This window comes from Pan troglodytes, chromosome 20, assembly GCF_028858775.2.
Source record: "Pan troglodytes isolate AG18354 chromosome 20, NHGRI_mPanTro3-v2.0_pri, whole genome shotgun sequence".
NCBI lineage: Eukaryota > Metazoa > Chordata > Mammalia > Primates > Hominidae > Pan > Pan troglodytes.
In genome coordinates, this window is record NC_072418.2 from 21,323,980 (window position 1) to 21,348,573 (window position 24,594).

At 52.7% G+C, this 24,594-nt stretch overlaps 1 protein-coding gene across 6 annotated transcripts in view; it reads left to right on the forward strand.

Annotated features, from left to right (window-relative positions):
* The first annotated feature begins 12,401 nt into the window (after nt 1-12,401).
* Nucleotides 12,402-24,594, forward strand: part of CRTC1 (CREB regulated transcription coactivator 1) — a 99,348-nt gene continuing 87,155 nt past the window's right edge. For 2 of the 6 annotated variants that reach the window (XM_024351531.3, XM_054673527.2), the window contains exon 1: nt 12,413-12,607. In XM_024351531.3, the coding sequence (XP_024207299.1) occupies nt 12,482-12,607 (126 nt within the window). In that variant the 5' untranslated portion in view covers nt 12,413-12,481. Of the gene's footprint in view, nt 12,608-24,594 lie in introns of all 6 variants that reach the window. The other 4 variants (XM_024351529.3, XM_024351530.3, XM_024351528.2 and 1 more) reach the window with 3 other exon arrangements.

A 24,594-nucleotide genomic window follows, 5' to 3' on the forward strand; every position in this document is an offset into this window, starting at 1 on the left:
TGAGGGGGTGGGCAGTGCTAAAATAGGAACACGGTTGGGAACCTAAAAGAAGCCCACACTGTCAGGGGCATCGAAACAAAAGCCGAGTTCCCTGGGGACTTACCAGAACATTCCAGCCCCACCCCCGACCTGAGCTCCCCCAAAGAGAACCCTTCCCCACTGGAGGCATGGCCCCTTCAGGGGAGCAGTGAGAAGCTTTGCCAGCTGCAAGTCCCCTGGATCAGCTCACACCTCAGAACATCTTGTCCCCAATGAGCTGGCAGGGGCGCCGGCCCAGGGCGGGGGGCGCTGCTGTATCTAACCGGGTCGATTGTGCATAACCGTCTAGGCTGGTTCGTGGAATGTTCGTGGGGCCCCCTGCCCCTCCCTCAGCCTCCCCCCGCATCCCCCCAAGAAAGGAAAATTATTTTTCGTATTGTAAACTTTAAACATGAAAAAGCTGTTTTTAATTTAGCAGAAACTGGCTTGAATCTTCACTTTGTGAACGTTTGTGTCCTTCAGAGGCAGAATACGCCTGCGCACACTCGCACATGCTCACGCACACACCTGCACACGCATGCCGCAACACGCACATTCACATGGCCGTGCTCGTGCACGCCTGCACACGCATGCTTGCCCATACCCACGCATTGCAGCGCGTTCACACGCTCACCCGCACACAGTGAAACACAAGCTCACACATATGCACACACACACATATCTGTGCATGCACCCCTGGACCAGCGTAGCCCACTCTGCCTGGCGGCCCAAAGGGGTCTGGAGCCCGGCACCGCCCCGAGCCTGGGGGAAGCCTGTCTACTTCCAGATGCCCTGCCTACTCGCTGAGGCCTGGACGCCGGCCGCAGGAGCCTCCCTCGCACCTGGGCTCAGGCTGTGGGAAAACGCTGTCTCTTGGGACGGTCGGATGCAGGCCCGCAAGAGGGAGGCCAAGTGCGACTTCTGGGGCCTCTCAGCAAGTGAGGGCCAAGGGGGCCTCTGGGGAGCCGTGTGAGGTGGGAATCCGCCCCGGACCTGGCCAGCTTGGAAACCCGCCCCTGGCTCTGTCTCCGAGGAAGCAGCTCCAGCTCGTCCGTTCTCACGGGCCCTGGAGATTCACTTTGCACGGTGCAGCCTCGGACCCTGCTCTTCCTCGGGGCGCCTGACCGTGGATCTCAGCGGCCCGGCGCCTAACACAGAGCCTGGCACAGACGGAGCATAGCTCGAATGTTTGCTGCACAAAGGAGAGGTGCTGGGGCGGGAAGGTGAGGGCAGCCTTCTTCACACTAGTGGCCGTGGGCACCTTCTGTGTGCAAACCCCGGGGAAAGGAGGGCACCAAGCCGTGCTCCACCCCCAGCAAGGCCCCTGCTTTGTTCTCGTCTTCCTGTCGCTCTCATTCTGGTGGCCAGCCGGGCAGCCATTCCTCCCTCCTCACCATCAGATCCCTGATTTGGTGCCAGCAGCAACGTGCCCAGCCTCTGGGGTTAAGATTCAGCTGAGCCGTTCTTGGCAATGCCTTTTGCCGGGGTTGTTTGTAATCTGGGCGTGTTTCCCAGCTCTGGCCAGCAAGCTTGAAGGGGTCGGGTGTTTCTGGACAAGGGAGAGAGAGGCCTTGTTGCCCCCTTCCCTTCCTTACTGCTTCTTATGAGGACACGATGCCAGGGGCTTCTGCAGCCATCTTGTGGCCAGGAGGAGCAAGTTAAGAGAGCACACTCAGGCTGGGCGCGGTGGCTCACGCCTGTAATCCCAGAGCTTTAGGAGGCCGAGGCAGGAGGATTGCTTGAGTCCAAGAGTTCAAGACCAGCCCTGAGTGACATAGTGAGAACTTATCTCTACAAAAAAAAAAAAAAAAAAAAAAAAAGCTCATCAGGGTGACGCACGCCTGTAGTCCCAGCCACTCAGGGAGGCTGAAGTGGGAGGATCACCTGAGCCCAGGAGTTCTAGGCTGCAAGGAGCTGTGATTGCACCACTGCACTCCAGCCTGTTTTTCTGAGCCTGGTTTTCCAGCCTTCTCATCACTTCTGTGAGCTACCAAACAATTTTTTTTTTTTTTTTTTTTTTGAGACGGAGTCTACTCTGTTGCCCAGGCTGGAGTGCAATGGCACCATCTCAGTTCACTGCAACCTCTGCCTCCTGGGTTCAAGCGATTCTCCTGCTTCAGCCTCCTGAGTAGCTGGGATTACAGGTGCATGCCACTACTCCTGGCTAATTTTTGTATTTTTGGTACAGACGAGGTTTCGCCATGTTGGCCAGGCGGTCTTGAACTCCTGACCTCAAGTGATCTTCCCACCTTGGTCTCTCAAAGTGCTGGGATTACAGGCGTGAGCCACCACGCCTAGGCTTTTTTTTTTTTTTTTTTTTTAATAGAGACAGAGTCTCACTATGTTGTCCAGGCGGGTTTTGAACTCCTGGGCTCAAGCAACACTCCTGCCTTGGCATCCCAAAGTGCCGGGATTATAGGCATGAGCCACCATACCTAGCCAACCAACCAGTTTTGCAATACACACATTGGCTATTTAAATTGTCCAGGCTGGATGCAGCGGCTCACGCCTGTAATCCCAGCACTTTGGGAGGCTGAGGCAGGCAGATCACTTGAGGTCAGGAGTTCAAGACCAGCCTGGCCAACATGGTGAAACCCTGCCTCTACTAAAAATAGAAAAGTTAGCCAGGTGTGGTGATTAATGCCTGTAATCCCAGCTACTCGGGAGGCTGAGGCAGGAGAATTGCTTGAACCTGGGAGGTGGAGATTGCAGTGAGCCAAAATTGCACCACTGCACTCTAGCCCGGGCAACATAGCAAGACTCTATCTCAAAAAAAATTTAAGTAAATAAATTGTCTAGAGTCAGTTTCTGTTGCTTACAAGTAAAAACCCTGACATGAGATGGGAATACTCCAGCATCTGCCACATTTACATTATAATTTTGGAACTGCTTGGTGACAAGCATATCTGGCCATTAGTGTTTTCTGCAGTGCAGACATTATTTCTCATAACAAGGAGACTGGAGGTCAGAGGTGCCGGGATGTTATGACTGGTGGCCCATGATTTCTGGGAGGGGGCATGACTATGCCTCTCTCTCTCTTTCTTTCTTTCTTTTTGGTTTAGAGACTGTATTCCCAGCACTTTGGGAGGCTGAGGCAGGCAGATTTCTTGAGCTCAGGAGTTGGAGACCAGCAACACAGCAAAACTCTGTCTCTACAAAAAATAGAAGAATTAGCCTGGAATAGTGGCGTGCACCTGTAGTCCCAGCTACACAGGAGGGTGAGGTGAGGATAGGTTGAGCCCTGGAGATCAAGGCTGCAGTGAGCTGTGATTGTGCCACTGCACTCCAGCCTGGGTAACACAGTGAGACCCTGTCTCCAAAAAAAAAAAAAAAAAAGAAAAAAGAAAAAAGTAAACAAGGGAATCAAAGGGGTGAGGCAGCTAGGCCTTCAGCTGAAATTATACCAGAGGATGATCCTGCCACCACTGCAGAATCCAGATGCCTCCGTTGGCACTGCCATCTGCCCTGGGCACTCAGCCACAGCTGCCCCTAGAAAACAGATGGCCCTGCCCCGATGCTGTTTCTCTGTAGCACTTGTGCCTGCATGGAAACATCCCGGAGGCCCAGCCAGTATCCCACGCCATTCCCCAGCTGTCCCAGGAGTGGTGAAAGTGAGTACATTCGTGTGTATTAGTCAGCCACTGCTGTGCAACAAACACCCCCAAGTCTCAATGGCATACAACAATAAGCGTTTGTTTTTCACATGTCTGTGAGTCAGCAGAGGTGGTGTCTGCTCTAGGCGGGCCTCGGCTGGGCAGCTCTGCTTACAGGTGCAAGGATGCAGAGTAGCCCAGAGTCCCTGCTCCACGGGTTCTTGCCTCCTGCTGGAACAGCAGCTAGCCAGGGCACATTTTCCTCCTGCAGGTGTCTGAGGACAAGTGGAATCACGTGAGGCCTCGTAGGATCTCAGTTCGGGACTCACACACTATCACATCTGCCCGTAAGTCTTTTTTTTTTTTATTTTGAGATGGAGTCTTGCTCTGTTGCCCAGGCTGGAGTGCAGTGGCACAATCATGGTTCACTGCAGCCTCGACCTCCTGGGCTCAAGTGATACTCCCACCTTAGCCTCCTGACTAGCTAGAACTATACGCTCATGCCACCAAGAGCAGCTTATTCATTTATTTATTTATTTGAGACTGAGTCTCGCTCTGTCACCCAGGCTGGAGTGCAGTGGCGCAATCTCGGCTCACAGCAACCTCCACCTCCCAAGATCAAGCGATTCTCTTGCCTCAGCCTCTCGAGTAGCTGGGATTACAGGTATGTGCCACCACACCTGGCTAAGTTTTGTATTTTTAGTAGAGATGGGGTTTCGCTTTGTTGGCCAGGCTGGTCTCGAACTCCTGGCCTCAAGTCAACCACCTGCCCTGGCCTCCCAAAGTGCTGGGATTACAGGCATGAGCCACTATGCCTGACCTGCCCGTAAGTCTTTGGCCAAGCAAATGACATGGCTGAGCCCCACATCTGGAATGGGGAAGTGTCTTCCACCTGGAAGGAAGAACTGTAGAGGGCAGGGACGCAGGAATAGGTGGGAACCGCGGCCAATAGTTCGATGGGTCACCCTTGGCTTGGGGGCCTCTCTTGTTAGCAGGGTGACCAACTTCCCTCTGTGGGGGGACTCCCCAAACTTGGATGGGGACCCTGATGCTGGCAACCAAAAAGAAAGGCCCGTTCTGCATCTCCTTAGCAGCCACTGCCCCCTGGAGGTCGAGGTATCCCTCTTTTTTGTTTGTTTGTTTCAGGTGAGTGGGGGCTGTGAGTGCCCCAGGCTCTTGGAAAGCAGGATGGGGGTCTGGATGTAGGGAGGTCAGTGGGGCCTTGGCCAAGTTTCAGGGCATGGACACTGTAGGTGTCCCTGGGAGCATGCCCAAGTCTCTCTATGTTGCCCAGGCTGGTTTCAAACTCCTGAGCTCAAGCAGTCCTCCTGCCTCTGCCTCCCAAAGTGCTGAGAATACAGGCACAAGCCAATGCATCCAGCCAACCAACCAGTTTTCCAACACGCACTTCAGCTATCTATCCCTCAACACAAGTGGCTGGGTCCCTAGACTTGAACCATGGGTCCCCCGCCTGCCCAGTTCCAGCCTCTCACTACCCTCCTTGGCGGCCCACCCCGTCCCACCCTCCACCCACCACTCAAGCCTGGGTGGGAGGACGAGGGGCCTGGGTCCTCCTGGAACCTTATCGTAAGGAGGGGCATCGCTGGCTTCTCTTGGGTCCTTTCCCTCTCTCTTCATGATCAGACCCGGCTTTTGCTTTGCCCTTTAAAAACTCTGTACGATGAGAGCCTCTTTTGGAAGTCAAAGACAGACCAGGGATTGTTTTCCTCTTTGCCTCTCAGCTCCAATGGCCCTAATTCACCTCCACACGACGTGGGTACCCCAAATCGACTAAGATCCCATATAAGGAAGAGCTGAGAAGCAAAGCATGAAAACTAACATCGCGAAGTAGCGTTTTGCTTTCCTAACAGTTGCTGAGTGCTTGGATGAAGCAGGCACTGAGCTAAGTGCTTTCCATGTGTTATCTGTTTCATCTTTCCAAGAGCCTGCTATGAGGAGCACCACTGTCCACATTTAGCAGAGGAGGGCAGTGAGGCTCAGAGAGGTGAAGACAGTTTTCCATTGTCACACAGCTTGACAACTGATAAGTGTTGGACCACACAGAAATGCTCAAGAGTTTCTTGATCTCCCGGGTCAAGCGATTCTCCTTCCTCAGCCTCCCAGGTAGCTGGGTTTACAGGCGTGCGCCACCACGCCTAGTTAATGTTTTTTTTGCATTTTTAGTAGAGACGGTGTTTCACCATGTTGGCCAGGCTGGTCTCAAACTCCTGACCTCAGGTGATCCGCCCGCCTCAGTCCCCCAAAGTGCTGACATTACAGGTGTGGAGGTGGAGGTTGCAGTGAGCCGAGTTCGCGCCACTGCACTCCAGCCTGGGTGACAGAGCAAGACTCTGTCTTAAAAACGCACAAACGAATGAACAAAAACACATAAGAAATCACGTGTGTCTGTGCCCTTTCCACATTCCACAGGCACACAGGGAACTCTGGCCTGGCCCTGGCCTCTTTGGGAAAGGCGAACATAATCTCAGCTCAATCTACAAGGGATCAGATGAGACCGCACAAACAGCTGCCTTCAGAGAGTGGGATGTTTCTGGGTCATGGGAAGAGACGCTGGAGGTCCACTGCAGCTAGACCCTTCAGGAGGGTCTCTCAGAGCAGAGGCCTGCAAGTCGAGAAGGAGCCAGCCACGAAAGCATCTTGGAGGAGCGCAATCCAGGCAGAGGGAACAGCGATGAGGCCCGTGTGGCTGGAGCGAGAGCTGAGCCGAGCATAAGCATGTGGAGCCGCCAGGAGGAGGGTATTTTTTTTTTTATTTGAGATGGAGTCTCACTCTGTCTCCCAGGCTGGAGTGCAATGGTGCGATCTCGGCTCACTGCAACCTCCACCTCCTGGGTTCAAGCGATTCTCCTGCCTCAGCCTCCCAAGTAGCTGGGATTACAGGCACCCACCATCATGCCTAGCTAATTTTCGTTTGTTTGTTTTTTTAAGAGACGGGGTTTCACCATGTTGGCCAGGCTGGTCTTGAACTCCTGACCTCAGGTGACCCACCTGCCTCTGCCTCCCAAAGTGCTGGGATTACAGGCATGAGCCACTGCGCCAAGCCTTTAGATTTTTTTTTTTTAAGTGCGATGGGAGTGTGGGATCTGCCCTGCTTTGCAAAGCCCGCAGGGCTGCTGTGAGGAGCAGTGTTGGACCACACTGGGTGGCAGCAAGTTCCTTTGATGAAGGAAGAAAGTGAAAACCTCAGGGTTGGTTTTTGCCCAGGTCACTGGACACTGAAGCCTCGCCCTTCTCAGGGCTGGGGGTCAGTGGAGCAAGAAGCGGGGCTTGGGCTGCTGTCTGGCCATTGCACAATGAGCGGGCTGGCTGCTTCCTCTGACTCATCACCAGGGTTTAGGATGGATCAAGTTTCACGCCAGGCGGGCCGTGGGGTGAATGGGGGTGAGTAGGAAGAGCAGCAGACTGACTTCTGCACATGCCCAGGATGGCTCCTTGCTGTAACCCCTGCTAGTCCCCAAAATCTTTTCTCTTCCATCTTCCTGTGTCTGGAAACTGGCTTAGTGCAGATATATGTAAGTGATCAGGGTAAGTGGCATTTATGGAGCACCTCTTAGTGAGACACATATTAACATATGTTAACATACTAACATATTAACATATGTTGACACATACTAATTTCATTTAAAGCCTACAGGGCCAGGCGCAGTGGCTCACGCCTATAATCCTAGCACTTTGCGAAGCCGAGCCAGGAGGATCACTTGAGGTCAGGAGTTCGAAAGCAACCTGGCCAACATGGCAAAACCCCGTCTCTACTAAAAATACAAAAATTAGCCGGGTGTGGTGGCCTACACCTGTAGTCACAGCTACTCAGGAGGCTGAGGCAGGAAAATCGCTTGAGCCTAGGAGGTGAAGGCTGCAGTGAGCCGAGATCTCACCACTGCACGCCAGCCTGGGAGACAGAGCGAAACTCCATCTCAAAAAAAAGAAAAAATTAGCTAGGCGTCGTGGTACACCCCTGTAATCTCAGCTACTCCGGAGGCTGAAGTAGGAGGAGAATTGCTTGAACCCGGGAGGCGGAGGTTGGAAGTTGCAGTGAACCGAGATCGCAACACTGTACTCCAGCTTGGGTAACAGAGCGAAACTGTGTCTCAAAAAAGAAAAAAAAAAAAAAAGATACATGTAATTGATTAGGGTAAGTGGCATCAATTACGGAGCACTTCTTAGAAGTAAGGCAGTTGACACTTATTAACTTCATTTATTTTTATTTATCTATCTATTTATTTATTTTTTTTTTTTGAGATGGAGTTTCACTTTTGTTGCCCAGGCTGGAGTGCAATGGCGCAATCTTGGCTCACTGCAACCTCCACCTCCTGGGTTCAAGCGATTCTCTTGCCTCAGCCTCCCGAGTAGCTGAGATTACAGGCATATGCCACCACGCCCGGCTAATATTGTATTTTTAGTAGAGACGGGGTTTCTCCATGTTGGTCAGGCTGGTCTCAAACTCCTGACCTCAGGTGAGCCGCCTGCCTCGGCCTCCCAAAGTGCTGGGATTACAGGCGTGAGCCACCACGCCTGGCTAACTTCATTTAAAGCCTACAAAACTCAGTGTGTGGAAGCAGCTGAGGTCGGCTGTGAGGCCTTAGTTTTGGTGCATAAGTTGCTAGGGCAGCTGTTGTCCCTGCTCTCTGTCTTTATTTCTTCTCTGACCTCACAGGATGCTGTCAAGAACTAGAAGCCGGTCAGGCGTGGTGGCTCACGCCTATAACCCCAGCACTTTGGGATGCCAAGGTGGGAGTATCATCTGAGGTCAGGAGTTCGAGACCAGCCTGGCCAACATGGTGAAACCCCATCTCTACTAAAAATACAAAAATTAGCTGGGCGTAGTGGCGCACGCTTGTAGTCCCAGGTACTCTGGAGGCTGATGCAGGAGAATCACTTGAACCTGGGAGGCGGAGGTTGCAGTGAGCCAAGATCGTACCACTGCACTCTAGCCTGGGAGACCTAGCGAGACTCTGTTTAAAAAAAAAAAAAAAAAAAAGAACTAGAAGCCACATATGTAGCGGGCCCAGTCTCGCATTGGACTCACAGAAGCTGCAGTCTCAGTCAGAACCAGGAACAGAAAAAGGACTTGAAATAGATTTAGGCAGGCCAGGCACGGTGGTGCACACCTGTAATCTCAGCACTTTGGGAGGCTGAGAGGGGCGGATCACTTGAGCCCAGGAGTTTGAGACCAGCCTGAGCAACAGGATGAATCCTGTCTCTACAAAAACCACAGAACATTAGCCAGGCATGATGGTGCACACCTGTAGTCCCAGCTACCTGGAAGGCTGAGGTGGGGGGATCACCTGAGCCTAAGGGTTGGGGCTTCAGTGAGCATGATCATGCCACTGCACTCCAGCCTGGGCAGCAAAGTGAGACCCTGTCTGAAAAAACAAACAAACAAACAAACAAACAAGAAAACAAATAGACAAGCACAAAAGGGAATAAATTTTTGGCCTACATAACTTAAAAGGCAGGTGAGTCTAGCTTCAGGAATGGCTGGATCCAGAAGCTCAGGCTGGAGTACAGTAATGTGATCTCGGCTCACTGCAACCTCTGCCTCCTGGATTCAAGCTGTTCTCCTGCCTCAGCCTCCCAAGTAGCTGGGATTAGAGGCATGTGCCACCATGCCCAGCTAATTTTGTATTTTTAGTAGAGATGGGGTTTCCCTATGTTGGTCAGGCTGGTCTCAAGCTCCTGACCTCAAGTGATCCACCCACCTTGGCCTCCCAAAGTGCTGGGATTACAGTTGTGAGCCACCGTGCCAGGCCTGGTTCTGTTTTCCTCTGTGTGGGTCCACTCTTTTGGCCCAGCTGAACTAATCTTTTGTTTTTTTTTGAGACAAAGTCTCCCTCTGTTGCCCAGGCTAGAGTGAAGTGGCGCTATCTTGGCTCACTGCAACCTCCACCTCCTGGGTTCAAGTGATTTTCCTGCCTCAGCCTCCCCAGTAGCTGGAATTACAGGCGTGTGCCACCGCGTCTGGCTAACTTTTTTTGTATTTTTAGTCGAGATGGGGTTTCACCATGTTGGCCAGTCTGGTCTCAAACTCCTGACCTCAGGTGATCTGCCCGCCTCTGCCTCCAAAAGTGTAGGGATTACAGTCATGACCCAGCGCCCAGCCTGTTTTTTGTTTGTTTGTTTGTTTGTTTGTTTGAGACAGGGTCTTGCTCTGTCACCCAGGCTGGAGTGCAGTGCATTATCATAGCTCACTGCAGCCTCCATCTCCCAGGCTCAAGCAATCCTCCTGTCTCAGCCTCCTGAGTAGCTGGGATTATAAGCAGGCACCACCACGCCCAGGTAATTTTTTTATTTTTAGTGGAGATTAAATCTCGCTATGTTGCCCAGGCTGGTCTCAAGCTCCTGGGCTCAAATGATCCTCCTGCCTCGGCCTCCCAAGTTCTGGGATTACAGGCATGAGCCACAACACCCAGCCTGGCCTGAACCAATCTTGATGGCCAGCACAATGGGCTATGCTGATTGGCCAAGACTTCCACCTTAGGGAGGGGTGTTTGTGTGGTGGGACAGTGGTGAGACCAGCCATTCACATCTCACAGACTGAAAGTCAGAACCAGTGTTCCCCAAATAAGGGTTGTTGACACTAAAAAGTTGAGGGAGTGGGTGGGGTTGAGAGAAGGAATATGCTTGTTAGGCAAAAAGTATAGGAGCTTACCAAAGTGCGCAAAATCATATCAAGAAGGAAGATGGCCGGGTGCGGTGGCTCATGTCTGTAATCCCAGCACTTTGGGAGGCTGAGGCGGGCAGATCACCTGAGGTCAGATGTTCAAGACCAGCCTGGCCAACATGGTGAAACCCTGTCCCTACTAAAAATACAAAAAGTAGCCGGGTGTGGTGGTGGGTTCCTGTAATTCCAGCTACTTGGGAGGCTGAGGCAGGAGAATCACTTAAACACCAGAGGCAGAGGTTGCAGTGAGCTGAGTCTGTGCCACTGCACTCCAGCCTGGGAAACAGAGACTCCGTCTCAAAAAAAAAAAAAAAAAATCCCATAAAAATTAGCTGAGCATCATGGTGCATGCCTGTAATCCCAGCTACTTGGGAGGCTGAGGTAGGAGAATCGCTTGAACCTGAGAGGCGGAGATTGCAGTGAGCCAAGGTCGCGCCACTGCACTCTAGCCTGGGCGACAGAGTGAGACTCTGTCTCAAAACAAAGATAAAGTAGGGCAGTGGCAATATCCAAGGCATTCTAAATGAAAATCGATATATATATATATATATATACATATATATATATTTAACATGAGCATTTTATTACCTGTTGTAAAGCATGAATCAAAGCATGTTTGGAAGATGTCAGCATCCCCTCCAGCCATCCTCAGTCCAATAAAATGTGTGCTTGTTGTGCCATTAGAGCCATCATCAATTCCCCCAGCTGACCTTCCTAGCTTCCACCCAGCCCATGCTCTGAAATCCCTGCAGCCTCCTGAATATAAACTTTCAATATTGGTGGTTGGGGGTCCCTATCTTGAGGGAGGGAGGGTTAGAGTCCCTCCTGCTTCCCTGGCTTACCACTCTGCCATCGGGGGAGTCTCTGCTCCTTCCTTCACTGCTGAGTCTTGATGGGATTTCTGGACCCTTCTGTTAGCACCTTGTTGCAAAATAGAGATCCTTGAACAAGACTGGACTGGAGAAGTATGCAGAGGGAAGGCTGAAGCTCTGTAACTCCAGTTCTTTGGGCTCAGGTATCCAGAGAATAGCAATATGCCCATTGCAAGGGAATGGGAAAAAACAGTCGTCGGCTGGACATGGTGGCTCACGCCTGTAATCCCAGCACTTAGGGAGGGCGAGGCGGGTGGATCACCTGCGGTCAGGAGTTCAAGACCAGCCTGGCCAACATGGTCTTTAGTCTCTACTGAAAATAAAAAAATTAGCTGGGCGTGGTGGCGCCTGCCTGTAATCCTAGCTACTGGAGAGGCTGAGGCAGGAGAATGGCTTGAACCTGGGAGGAGGAGGTTGCAGTGAGCCGAGATCGCACCACTGCATTCCAGTCTGGGCGACAAGGGCAAAACTCGGTCTCAAGGAAAAAAAAAAAAAAAAAAGAAGTTAAGGGCAACAGCTAGGTTTATGGACTGAGAGAGCCGATTGCAGGGCTCAGGTCTTAGCTAAGATAACTTTCCGCCTCCCTGTCTGTGGTGGCTGCAGGAGCCTCCCTCCCTAATGTTCTGTGGCTGGCCACTGGTCTTATTTACCGCATCACATTTACCTCCATCTGAAAAGTTCTTGGTTATTTGTGTGCTATGTCTGCCCCCTCTCTGACTGTACACTCCATAAGGGCAGGGATCACCTCTGCTTGTTCACGCCTGTACTCCAGTTTGCCTGGCACATAGTAGGTGCTCAGTAAATATTCCTTGAATGAATGAATGCATGAGTGACCAACGCCCTAGTCTGTTTTCAGAGCTCTTAGAGCTCCAAATCCAGGTTCAACTTGGGGTGCCACCAATCCTTGCGGGGCGGGGTGCCTGGCCCCACCCTTGTGAATTGGGAGGATCTGGGTCAGGCCGTCTCCCTCTTGGGGGCTCCAGTGCCCCAGCCGATCCGCGGTCCTTGTCCAACAGCCCAGAGGCCGCTGTCCAGCGGGCCAGGAGGCGGATCACTGCGCCGGCGCTGAAATTTCCACTCGCGCTCCACTGCCCTTCCCGCGGGCCCCGAGCGCGCGCCGGGGCGCGCGCATGCGCCTTCGCCCCCGCGCCGCGCGCCGCTCCTGTGCGCCTGCGCCGCGCTCACGACCGCCGGCGCGCCTGCGCACTGCTCGCCGCCCGTGGGCCCAGCCAGCGCTTGCGCAGTGGCACGGGCGAGTGGGGGGGCGAGGAGGTGGAGGAGGAGGAGTAGGAGGAGGAGGAGGTGGCGGCGAGAAGATGGCGACTTCGAACAATCCGCGGAAATTCAGCGAGAAGATCGCGCTGCACAATCAGAAGCAGGCGGAGGAGACGGCGGCCTTCGAGGAGGTCATGAAGGACCTGAGCCTGACGCGGGCCGCGCGGGTAAGGGGGCTGCCCGCGCCGACCCTTCAGGGCCGGCGGAGGGAGGGAGGGGGCGCGTGTCCGGCGCGTGCACGGGGCGGGGTGGGGGGGGGGCGCGGCGGGGGCGGGGCGCGCGCGGCGGGGGCGGGGCTTGGCACGGCCCGAGGGGGACAGGTGTCCCCACGCCCCGGGCGTCGTGGGCGGGACAGGTGACCCCACAAAATCCATACCTGATGGGGTACAGGTGCCCCGCATCACTGCTCCCCGGAGGAGACAGGGGCCTCTATATCATTACTACTAGGAGGGAACAGGTGCTAGTACCTCGTCGTTACCTGACAGGGGACAGGTGTCCCTACATCATTGTTACCCGAGGGGGACAGGTGCCCCACATTATTACTACCTGGAAGGGACAGGTGCCCCCGCATCATTGCTACCTGGGGGGGCAGGATGACACAGGTGTATGAGCTGGGTGCTGCTTGCAAGCACCATTGGTAGCTGGGGGTGAGGGTGCAAGTGCCCCCGCATCCTTGCTACCTGGGAGGGACAGATGCCCTCCCATTCTTGCTACCTGAGGGGGACCGGTGTCTCTACGTCATGGTTACCTGTGCCTTTACTCCCTGGGTGTTGGGGGAGGAACAGATGTCCCCACTTGCAGAGCTGAGGTGGGACAGGGATCTCTCCCTCTTGGACAGCTGAGGGAATGGTCAGATCCTGTCCCCCAGGGGGTCCAGAGGGGGGCCAAGAAGGCAGATTGTGCTCAGTCCTGGAACTTGGAGTTGAGACAGCTGCCCCATCTCCATGTAGCCCATATGGTGGGGGCCAGGTGATGTTCCTCCCAGTGGAACAGGGGATGCTGACCACAGCCCCTGCCCTCTCAGGACCAGGGTGGAGGGCCAGGTCTGCCTCAGGTGGCTGGGCGCATTTGGTGTGCAGGGGCAGGCCAGGTTCTGCCAGGCTCCTGGCTGGCAGAGCAGATACCCCGCAAATCTCACATGGGAAGTTGCTGTGGGCCAGGAGCAGGGGCTTGATTGGGGCTGGTGTCTGAGCACGGCAAGGCACCCGAGTTCCTCAGGCCTCAGTTTCTTCCCTTGTCAGGCATCCTAGCAAGACCTTCCTCTTGGGTCAGGGTGGTGAGCACACTTTGCAAAGGTGATGCTGAATCTCCACTTTGTTCTTGCAGTGTGGTGAGACCTCTCTCCTGCATCCTGGGGCCTTGGGGAGGGTTTGGGTGGGCTTTGCAGATGCTCATATCCCTGGTTTCCAGATTCAGCCACTGATGTGACTGGCTCAGGTGGACTTAACCTCAGTCTCTGATTCCTTAGGTAGCACTTTCAGTCTGTGTTACTTTGTAACTAGTTGTTTGTTTCTCTGAGAGATTGTGACCTTATAGACTAGGATTTGTGTCTTCATTTCTGTGTTGGTAATGATTGGGAGCTCACTGTCACCCAGGTACTGCTTTAGGCATGCTCGGTGAGTGTGCCACATCTGTCCTCCCAGCTCCAAGCAGCTACATTCTTGCTCAGGATGTACAGAAAGAGATGGCTGGTGAATGAATGAATGAAAAAAAAATAAGAAAATGGCCAGGTGTGGTGGCTCATGCCTGTAATCCCAGCACTTTGGAAGGCTGAGGCAGTGGATCACCTGAGGTCAGGAGTTCGAGACCAGCCTGGCCAACGTGGTGAAACCCTGTCTGTACTAAAAATATAAAAATTAGCTGGACGTGGTGGTAGGTACCTGTAATCCCAGCTACTGGGGAGGTTGAGGTGGGAGAATCACTTGAACCTGGGAGGTGGAGGTTGCAGTGAGCCGAGATCATGTTACTGTACTCCAGCCTGGGTGACAGGAGTGAAACTCCATTTCAAAAAAAGAAAATAAGAAGAAAGTGTGCAACTTGAGCATCCTTCCACGTGAGTGTCCCCCACATATCAGGGCTTCTGAGGCAGGAGTGGCCACTTCTTTTTGTCTCCAGCACATGGTGTGTGCTGGCGTGCAGTTGTTGTCAAATGTTTGCAGTGTGACCGGAAGAAAGGGGTCACGGTAGGTTCATGGGTGTCATTCTGATTAGAAGTCCAGTTTCTGCGTGGGATTGGAAATAGATTATTGTTGTTGAAAACATCTCTTTAAAATAATAGCTTTATTGAGATATGATTCACACATCATACAATTTACTTGTTTAAAGTGTACAGTTTGGTGGTTTTTAGTATATTCACAGAGTTGTGCAACCACCCCTATTTTGTAATTCCAGAACACTTTTTATCCACCCAGAAAGAAACCCCGTCCCCATTAACAGTCACTCCCCATTCCCCCTCCCCTAGCCCCTGCCAAGCACTAAGCTGTCTTCTGTCTCTGTGGGTTTTCCTATTCTGGGCATTTTATATAAATGGAATCACACAACACGTGGCCTTTTGTGACTGGCATCTTTCACTCAGCATCATGTTTTCGAGGTTCATCTCTGTAGTATCATGGATCAGTGCTTCGTTCCTTTTTAGGGTCAAGTAATATTCTGTTGTATGGATATATTGTATTTGTTTATCCATTCATCAGTCAATGAATTTAGAAAAATTCTGAGGCCAAGTGCAGTGGCTCACACTTGTAATCCCAGCACTTTGGGAGGCCAAGGTGAGTGGATGACCTGAGGTCAGGAGTTCGAGACCAGCCTGGCCAACATGGTGAAACCCATCTCTACTAAAAATACAAAAATTAGTCGGGTGTGGTGGCACATGCCTGTAATCCCAGCTACTCGGGAGGCTTAGACAGAAGAATCGCTTGAACCTGGGAAGTGGAGGTTGCAGTGAGCTGAGATTGTGTCACTGTACTCCAGCCTTAGCAACAGAGTGAGACTCCATCTCAAAACAAAAACAAAAACAAGATTCTGAAGATATGCAGGTGGCAGTTCTTTCAGCCCTGGAAACCATTTCCCATCTTCCTCATCACCTGGGGTCAGGGGAGCATGGGCTCTGGGCAGAGGTGAGTTCACACTAGATTTTTAGACACAAAGCATTGTTCTCTTTCTGGGGCAGGGGGTGATTCTGCCCCCCAGGGGACACTTGGTGATGTCTGGAGACATTTTGGGTCATCATGATTAGGGGGTGCTTCTAGCATCTGGTGGGTGGAGGCTGGGATGCTGCCCAACCCCCTACATGTAGTGCACAGGATGGCCCCATCGTGTGGAATAATCTGGCCCCAGATGTCGGCAGTGCCAAGACTGAGAAACTTTTTTTTTTTTTTTTTTTGAGATAGACTCTTGCTCTGTTGCCCAGGCTGGAGTGCAGTGGCGCAATCTCGGCTCACTGCAACCTCTGCCTCCCGAGTTCAAGTGATTCTCCTTCCTCAGCCTCCCGAGTAGCTGGGATTACAGGCATCTGCCACCATGCCTGGCTAATTTTTGTATTTGTAGCAGAGATGGGGTTTGTAGTAGAGACCGTGTTGGCCAGGCTGGTCTCGAACTCCTGACCTCAGGTGATCCGGCCACCTCGGCCTCCCAAATTGCTGGGATTACAGGCGTGAGCCACTGTGCCCAGCCAAGGCTGAGAAACTTTTGATTAGAGGTGTAACAGTGAGGTGGGCCAGGGTGTGAGCTTTGCACCTGGTCAGGTAGAGTTCCATCCTTTGCTCCCACCTATATGGCTGTGCCGTCTCTGGCAGGCTGCGACCAGGGTGGGCAAGCTTATTCCCAGCTTGACTGGCCACTGCACAGTCCAAGTGGCATGTCCGCCGTGCCTGGAGCAGGTGAATGAACCTATATGATGTGGGCTTCCCTCCTGCAGCCATGGCGCGCTGCCTCCCATACTGTAGACAGCAGGAGTTTGGCCACACCTGCAGCCAGGTGAGGCATGGTCCGGTCGGCACCTGCTCCTCTCCTTTGAATTCCAAAGGACAGCATGTCACTCATGCGTGTCTGTTCACAGTTGCCGGTGGTGATGGCACCTGAGGTGTCTTGCTGCCGTGGAAGGCCAGTCAGCAGATGTTTGGCTAGAAGACAGGGACCTCACCAGGGCACAAGCACTGAAGGGTTGGGGGACAGGGCGTAAAGTCGGGAGACTGTTTGCAGGTCTCGGGGCGGAGGGGTGGGTGTGTGGGCGTTCCCTCCCACTCTTAGGCTTGGGTCAGCGTGACAGGCAGGCTGTCTATGGCGCTCTGCTCTGTGACACTGGGTGGGTTTCTCAACCCCTCTGGGCCGTAGAATCCTGACTTGTAAAGTTGGGGCAGCGGGTTCATTCCGTCAAATGACAATTTTCATTGTCTGGCATGTCTCAAGAGACTGGGGTGCTGGGGCTCCTGCAGTGTACAGGGCATACGGGGCTGTGTTCTTGGGGAGCCAGCATAGTTTTAGGGGGGACAGGAGAGCATCAATGCATCCGAATGAAGCAGACGCCCTCAGAAGGTGGCACATGCTGGGAGAGAAGTGGCTCAGCCACGTGCTAGGAGTGGCTGGGACAGGGGTGACACAGCATCCCCAGAGAGCAGGGAAGAGCACTTCAGATCGGGGACAGGCACAGTCAGAGCCTTGTGGTGGGAACGACTTGGCGAGTTTGAGAATGGGTGGAAAGCAGGGAGGAGGGCAGGTGAGGCTGCAAGAGCTTGGATCTCCCCTGAGGGAGGGGTCTGGGAAGCCTCCCTGCTTGTTTTGTTTGTTTGTTTGTTTGTTTTTGTTTTTGTTTTTTTGGAGAAGGAGCCCCCCCGTCGCCCAGGCTGGAGTGTGGTGGTGCGATCTTGACTCACTGCAACCTCTGCCTTCTGGGTTCAAGCGATTCTTCTGCCTCAGCCTCCCAAGTAGCTGGAATTACAGGCATGCACCACCACGCCTGAGTAATTTTGTATTTTTAGTAGAGATGGGGTTTCTCCATGTTGGTCAGGCTGGTCTTGAACTCCCGACCTCAGGTGATCCGCCCACCTTGGCCTCCTGGAATGCTGGGATTACAGGTGTGAGCCACGGCGCCTGGCCCCGCTTGTTTTTGTAACAGCTTTATTGAGATGTCATTTCCATGGCATTCCGCCACTCAGTGGCTTTTAGTATATTCACATTTGCACAGCCAACACCAGTCAACTTGAGAACATTTCGTACCCCCAGAAAGAGACCCTGTCCCCATCAACAGTTACTTCCCACTCCCCCTTGCCCAGCCCCTGGCAGCCACAAATCTGCTTTGCTTGCTTGCTTTCTTTTTTTTTGGAGACAGAGTCTCAGCTCTGTCACCCAGTCTGGAGTGCAGTGGCACAATCTCAGCTCACTACAACCTCTGCCTCCCGGGTTCCAGTGATTCTCCTGCCTCAGCCTCCTGAGTAGCTGGGATTACAGGCAGGTGCCACCACACCCGGCTAATTTTTGTATTTTTGAGTAGAGACAGGGTTTTGCCGTGTTGGGCAGGCTGGTCTCGAACTCCTGACCTCAAGTGATTCACCCGCCTTGGCCTCCCAAAGTGCTGCGATTGCAGGTGTGAGCCACCACACCTGGTCAACTAATCTGGTTTCTGTCTCTATGGATTTGCCTGTTCTGGACATTTCATATCAATAGAATCCTACACAGTGAGGCGAATCCTGCACCACGAAGCCTTTTGTGTCTGCCTTGTTTTACTTAGCATAGTGACTTCAAGCCTCTAACTTGGATCAGTGCTTCATTTCTTTCTTTCTTTTTCTTTCTTTTTTTTTTTTTTTTTTTGAGACAGAGTCTTGCTCTGTCTCCCAGGCTGGAGTGTAGTAGCACAGTCATGGCTCACTGCAACCTCTGCCTCCCGAGTTCAAGCGATTCTCCTGCCTCAGCCTCCTGAGTAGCTGGGATTACAGGCGCCTGCCACCACACCCTGCTAAGTTTTGTATTTTTAGTAGAGATGGGGTTTCTCCATGTTGGCCAGGCTGGTCTTGAACTCCTGACCTCAGGTGATCCGCCCGCCTCAGCCTCCCAAAATGCTGAGATTACAGGCGTGAACCACTGTGCCTGGCCTCCATTTATTTCTTAAAATTGGTGGCATGGACAGACGCAGTGGCTCATGCCTGTAACCCCGGCACTTTGGGAGGCCAAGGAGGTGGGCGGATCACCTGAGGTTGGGAGTTCGAGACCAGCCTGGCCAACATGGTGAAACCCCATCTCTACTAAAAATACAAAAATTAGCTGGATGTGGTGGCACACGCCTGTAATCCCAGCTACTTGGGAGGCTGAGGCGGAGAATTGCTTGATCCCGGGAGGCAGAGGTTGCAGTGAGCCCAGATTACGCCACTGCACTCCAGCCTGGGCGACAGAGTGAGACTCCATCTCAAAAAAAAAAAAATTGATGGCTATATATATATATATATATGTAACATAACACTTACCATTTCGACGTTTTTTAAGTATAAAATTCAGTGGCATTAAGTTTATTCCCAGTGTGGTGCACCGTCACCGGCATGGCTCAGTAATAGTTCATGTCATATTCCATGGTGTGGGTCTACCCCGTTTTGTCCATTCATCTGGCCATGAACACGGGTTGTTTCCACCTTTGGCTGTCGTGAATCACGCTGCTGTTGGCATCTTTGTCCACGTTTTTGGGTGGATGTATATCTTCATTTCTCAGAGCATGTGCTGGGGAGTAGAGTTGCCGGGTCCTCTGGTAACTCTCCATTTATCCATTTGAGGATGTCGTGTGTCTCAGGAGGATAGCTGTGGCTGTGAGTGGGATGGGTGTGGTGTGAGCAGCCGCTGCAGGTGTCCAGATCAGGGGGAATGATGGCTGGAGCAAGGGGGTGACAGAGCGGGTGGATTTGGTGACATTTCTGCAGCAGAGCCACCCAGACGTGCTGGAGGATTGGATGTTGGGGGTGAGGGGAAGGGAAGGGGGGAGTGTCGTCTGCTTGCCAGGGGTTCAGGACATTGGGGATTCCTCGTATGACTGATCATTGACGACCTCAGACAGCAACACCTGGGCCAGAAAAAGTACCCAGGCAAGACAGTCACGGTGGCATGGTCAGGGCTGAAGGAGGGCACTCTCCTGCTGTTACCTACTGTGAAGCTGGAGTAAAACGGGCCCCTGGGCTGCAGGCACAGCGCAGTGGTGGCTCAGGTTAGCTGAGTGTGGAGCCCGCCCCCCAGTCCTGGCTTTGGCGCTATTTGTTTCTGTGCCGGCTGCTTCAGCTGTCTGCTGCCATCCGCAGCCTCCGTATACAGGCAGGACTCCCTGAGCTGCTCCCTGAACAAAAGGTGGGGCAAGCTGCCCTCATCCTCATCACTCTCCAGGCCCCTCCAAAAAGCTAAGCTGTCTCAGTACTCCCCAGGTTGTGAGCTGCATGCCCTGCAGCAGGCTGAGTGGTGGCCGCTAAAAAACATCTGCTCACCTTCTAGCCCTGTAACCCGTGAATTGGACCTTAGTTGGAAAAAAGGTTTCTGTAGATGTGATTAAGGTAAGGATCTGGAGATGAGATCATCCTGGGGGGGTGGCCCTAAATCCAGTGACTGGTATCCTTATGAAGAGTGGGCCATGGCTGGGCGCAGTGGCTCACTCCTATAATCCCAGCACTTTGGGAGGCCGGGGTGGGCAGATCACGAGGTCAGGAGATCGAGACCATCCTGGCTAACATGGTGAAACCCCGTCTCTACTAAAAATACAAAAAAATTAGCTGGGCGTGGTGGTGAGCGCCTGTAGTCCCAGCTACTCGGGAGGCTGAGGCAGGAGAATGGCATGAACCTGGGAGGCAGAGCTTGCAGTGAGCCGAGATCACGCCACTGCGCTCGAGCATGGGTGACAGAGTGAGACTCTGTCTCAAAAAAAAAAAAAAAAAAAAGAAGAGTGGGCTGGGAGTGGCGATGCATGCCTTTAATCCCAGAGTTTTCAGAGGCCGAGGCAGGAGGATTGTTTGAGCCCAGGAGTTTGAGGTTACAGTGAGTTATGATCACTCCAGCCTGGGTGACAGAGTGAGATCCTGTCTCAAAAAAAAAGAAAAAGAAAAAGAAAAAGGAAAAGATGGAGGGGGACCAGGCACAGTGGCTCACGCCTGTAATCCCAACATTTTGAGAGGCTGAGATGGGACGATAACTTGAAGCCAGGAGTTTGAGACCAGCCTGGGCCACAAAGTGAGAACTCATCTCTACGAAAAAAATTTTTTTTTAATTAGCCGGGTGTGGTGGTATGCACCTGTAGTCCCAGCCACTTGGGAGGGTGAAGCGGGAGGATCACTTGAGCCCAAGAGTTAAGGCTGTGGTGAGCCATGATTGTACCATTGCACTCCAGCTGGGGTAAAAGAGTGAGACCCTTATCTCCAAAAAAAAAAAAAAAAAAAAAAAAAAAAGACAAGAAAGGACACAGAGACACAGGGGAGAGGACCATGTGACAATGGAGGCAGAGATTGGAGCGATGTGGTCACAAGTCAAGGAATGCCCAGAGCCCCCAGAAGCTGGAAGGGATAGGAAGGGTCTTCCCCTAGAGCCTCTGGAGGAAGCATGGGCCTGCCGGTGCCTCTTTTTTTTTTTTTTTTTTTTTTGAGATGGAGTCTCACTCTGTCGCCCATGTTGGAGTGCAGTGGCGTGATCTCGGCTCACTGCAACCTCCTTCTCCCGTGTTCAAGCGATCCTCCTGCCTCAGCCTCCCGAGTAACTGGGATTACAGGCTCCTGCCACCACGCCTGGGTAATTTTTGTATTTTCAGTAGAGATGGGGTTCATCCTATTGGCCAGGCCGATCTCGAACTCCTGGCCTCAAATGATCCACCTGCCTCGGCCTCCCAATGTGCTGGGATTACAGGTGTGAGCCACCGCGCTCGGTCTTCCCCACCCCCACTCTTAGGACACAATCCAATCCCGAACACTGAGCTCCTACACTCCAACCCCGACCCTGTGGTCCTGATCCTCCACCCCAGGCCCTGCTCTTGCTGTCTCCCTCTGTCTCATCCAGTGTAGAGCAAGGGCCCCTGCTACTAAAAAGGGCTGAATGAAGGGTCCACTCCGGGCCTCGGTGGTAACCCCACACAAAACCTGCGGAGCCAGCTGGAGCTGGCTGGACTTATGCATCTGCAAGCGGCCGCAGCCCTGTCCTGATGTGAAGTCCACAAGGTTACCTGGTGCTACAGGTTCTTTCAGGCCCGGGGTTCCTTGCCACTGGCTAAAGTCACAAATGACCACAAAGTGAGGGGCATGAAAAACAGAAATTAATTCCCTCACCGTCATCAATATGATGAAACCCCGTCTCTACTAAAAATACAAAAATTAGCTGGGCATGGTGGCATGCACCTGTAATCCCAGCTACTCAGGAGGCTGAGACAGGAGAATTGCTTGAACTTCGGAGGTGGAGGTTGCTGTGAGCAGAGATCGTGCCATTGCACTCCAGCCTGGGCAACAAGAGTGAAACTCTGTCTCAAAAAAAAAAAAAAAAAGAAGAAGTGGTTAGGGTGTGCAGCGACCAGGTCCACGTGCTCTGGGGAATCTGGGAGGGCTTCCTGGACCCTCAGCGTGTGTGAAACCAGGGGCTGCAGGGCTGGGTGAGGAGCAGATGTCCCTGGCTCAGGAACAGGCATGGCACTTGTGGCTCTGCAGTTAGAAATTCATTTTTCTGGGCCGGGCACGGTGGCTCACGCCTGTAATCCCAGCACTTTGGGAGGCTGAGGCGGGCGGATCACAAGGTCAGGAGATAGAGACTATCCTGGCTAACATGGTGAAACCCTGTCTCTACTAAAAATACAAAAAATTAGCCGGGCATGGTGGCACGTGCCTGTAGTCCCAGCTACTCGGGAGGCTGAGACAGGAGAATCACTTGAACCTGGGAGGTGGAGGTTGCAGTGAGCCAAGATCGTGCCACTGTACTCCAGCCTGGGTGACAGAGCGAGACTCCGTCTCAAAAAAAAAAAAAAAGAAATTCATTTTTTGGCCGGGTATGGTAGCTCACACCTGTAATCCTAGTATTTTGGGAGGCCGAGGTGGGCAGATCACGAGGTCAAGAGATCGAGACCACCCTGGGCAACATAGTGAAACTCTGTCTTTACTAAAAATACAAAAATTAGCCAGGTGTGGTGGTGTGCACCTGTAGTCCCAGCTACTTGGGAGGGTGAGGCAAGAGAATTGCTTGAACCAGGGTGCTGGAGGTTGCAGTGAGCCGAGATTGTGCCACTGCACTCCAGCCTGGGTGACAGAGTGAGACACCGTCTAAAAAAAAAAAAAAATTCATTTTTCATGGCTTGCCAGCACCTACCACCAAATGTGCAATCAAGACAGGTTTTACCAAGGAGCTTAACTCTTTTGTTTTTTTTTTTTTTTGAAACAGTTTCTCTCTGTCGCCCAGGCTAGAGTGCAGTGGTGTGATCTCAGCTCACTGCAAGCTCCGCCTCCTGGGTTCACGCCCTTCTCCTGCCTCAGCCTCCTGAGTGGCTGGGGCTACAGGCGCCCACCACCATGCCCGGCTACTTTTTTTTGTATTTTTAGTAGCGACAGGGTTTCACCATGTTCGCCAGGATGGTCTTGATCTGATCTTGTGATCCACCCGCCTTGGCCTCCCAAAGTGCTGGGATTACAGGCGTGAGCCACCATGCCCGGCCCGCTTAACTCTTACTGTTTGCAGGCACACTGATGTACTCTGTTTTGTTCTAATATGAAAATTAGCCTGGACTGGGTGGGCACAGTGGCTCACACCTGTCATCCCAGCGCTTTGGGAGGCCAAGGCAGGTGGACCACCTGAGGTCAGGAGTTCGAGCCAGCCTGGCCAACATGGTAAAACCCTGTCTCTACTAAAATACAAAAATTAGCTGGGCATGGTGGCGGGCACCTGTAACCCCAGCTATTCTGGAGGCTGAGGAAGGAGAATCGCTTGAACCTGAAAGGTGGAGGTTGCAGTGAGCTGAGATTGCACCACTGCACTCCCCAGCCTGGGTAACAGAGCGAGACTCCGTCTCAGAAAAAAAAAAAAAAATAGGCTGGCATGGTGGCTCATGCCTGTGGTCCCAGCTACTTGGGAGGCTGAGGCGAGAGGTTCTCTTGAGCCTAGGAGCTTGAGGCTGCAGTGAACTATGATCACGCCACTTCACTCCAGCCTGGCCGACAGAGAGACTCCATCTCAAAAAAAAAAAAAAAAAAGAAGAAGAAGAAAGAAAGAAGAAAAAAATAAAAAGTACCAGTTGGGACCCACTGAATTGATGACTTACTAATCCAGAGCTCTGTAAGCTACGTCTCTTTATTTTATTAGAACATGGGCACAACCATTTATTCCTTTTTTGTGGCTGCTTTTGTGGGACATCAGCATAGTCCCATGCAACAGAGATCATGCTGTCCACTGTGGCTTTGACCTCCTGGGCTCTAGCGATCCTCCCACCTCAGCCCCCTGAGTAGCTGGGACCACAGGTGTTAGCCACCATGCCCGGCTAATTTTTTTATTTTTTGTAGAGACAGGGTCTTCTCCCTGTGTTGTCCAGGCTGGTCTCAAACTCCTGTGCTCAAGCAATTGTCCCATCTTGGCCTCCCAGAGTGTTGGGATTACAGGTGTCAGTCACTGCGCCAGGCGCATCTGGCCCTTCACAGAAGGGATTGGCTGGCCTCTGGGACTCCCACACAGTTTGAAACCCACTGACCTCAAGTGTTAAGGAAGATCAGCTGCAGGGGCTGGGGGTGGTTAGCAAGGAGAGTGAGGTTGGCGGCAGTTCTCCCACTTTCAGCGACCTCTTTTTTTTTTTTTTTTGAGAGAGGGAGTCTTGCTCCTATAAGATCTTGGCTCACTGCAACCTCTGCCTCCTGGGTTCAAGTGATTCTCCTGCCTCAGCCTCCCAAGTAGCGGAGACTATAGGCACGCGCCACCATGCCCAGCCAATTTTTGTATTTTTAGTAGAGATGAGGTTTCACCATGTTGGCCAGGCTGCTCTCCAACTCCTGACATCAAGTGATCTGCCCGCCTCAGCCTCCTAAAGTGCTGGGATCACAGGCATGAGCCAATGTGCCCAGCTAATTTTTGTACTTTTGGTGGAGATGGGGGTTTCGCCATGTTTGCCAGGCCGGTCTCGAACTCCTGGTCTCGAGATCTGCCCGCCTTCGCCTCTCAAAGTGCTGGGATTACAGATGTGAGCCACTGC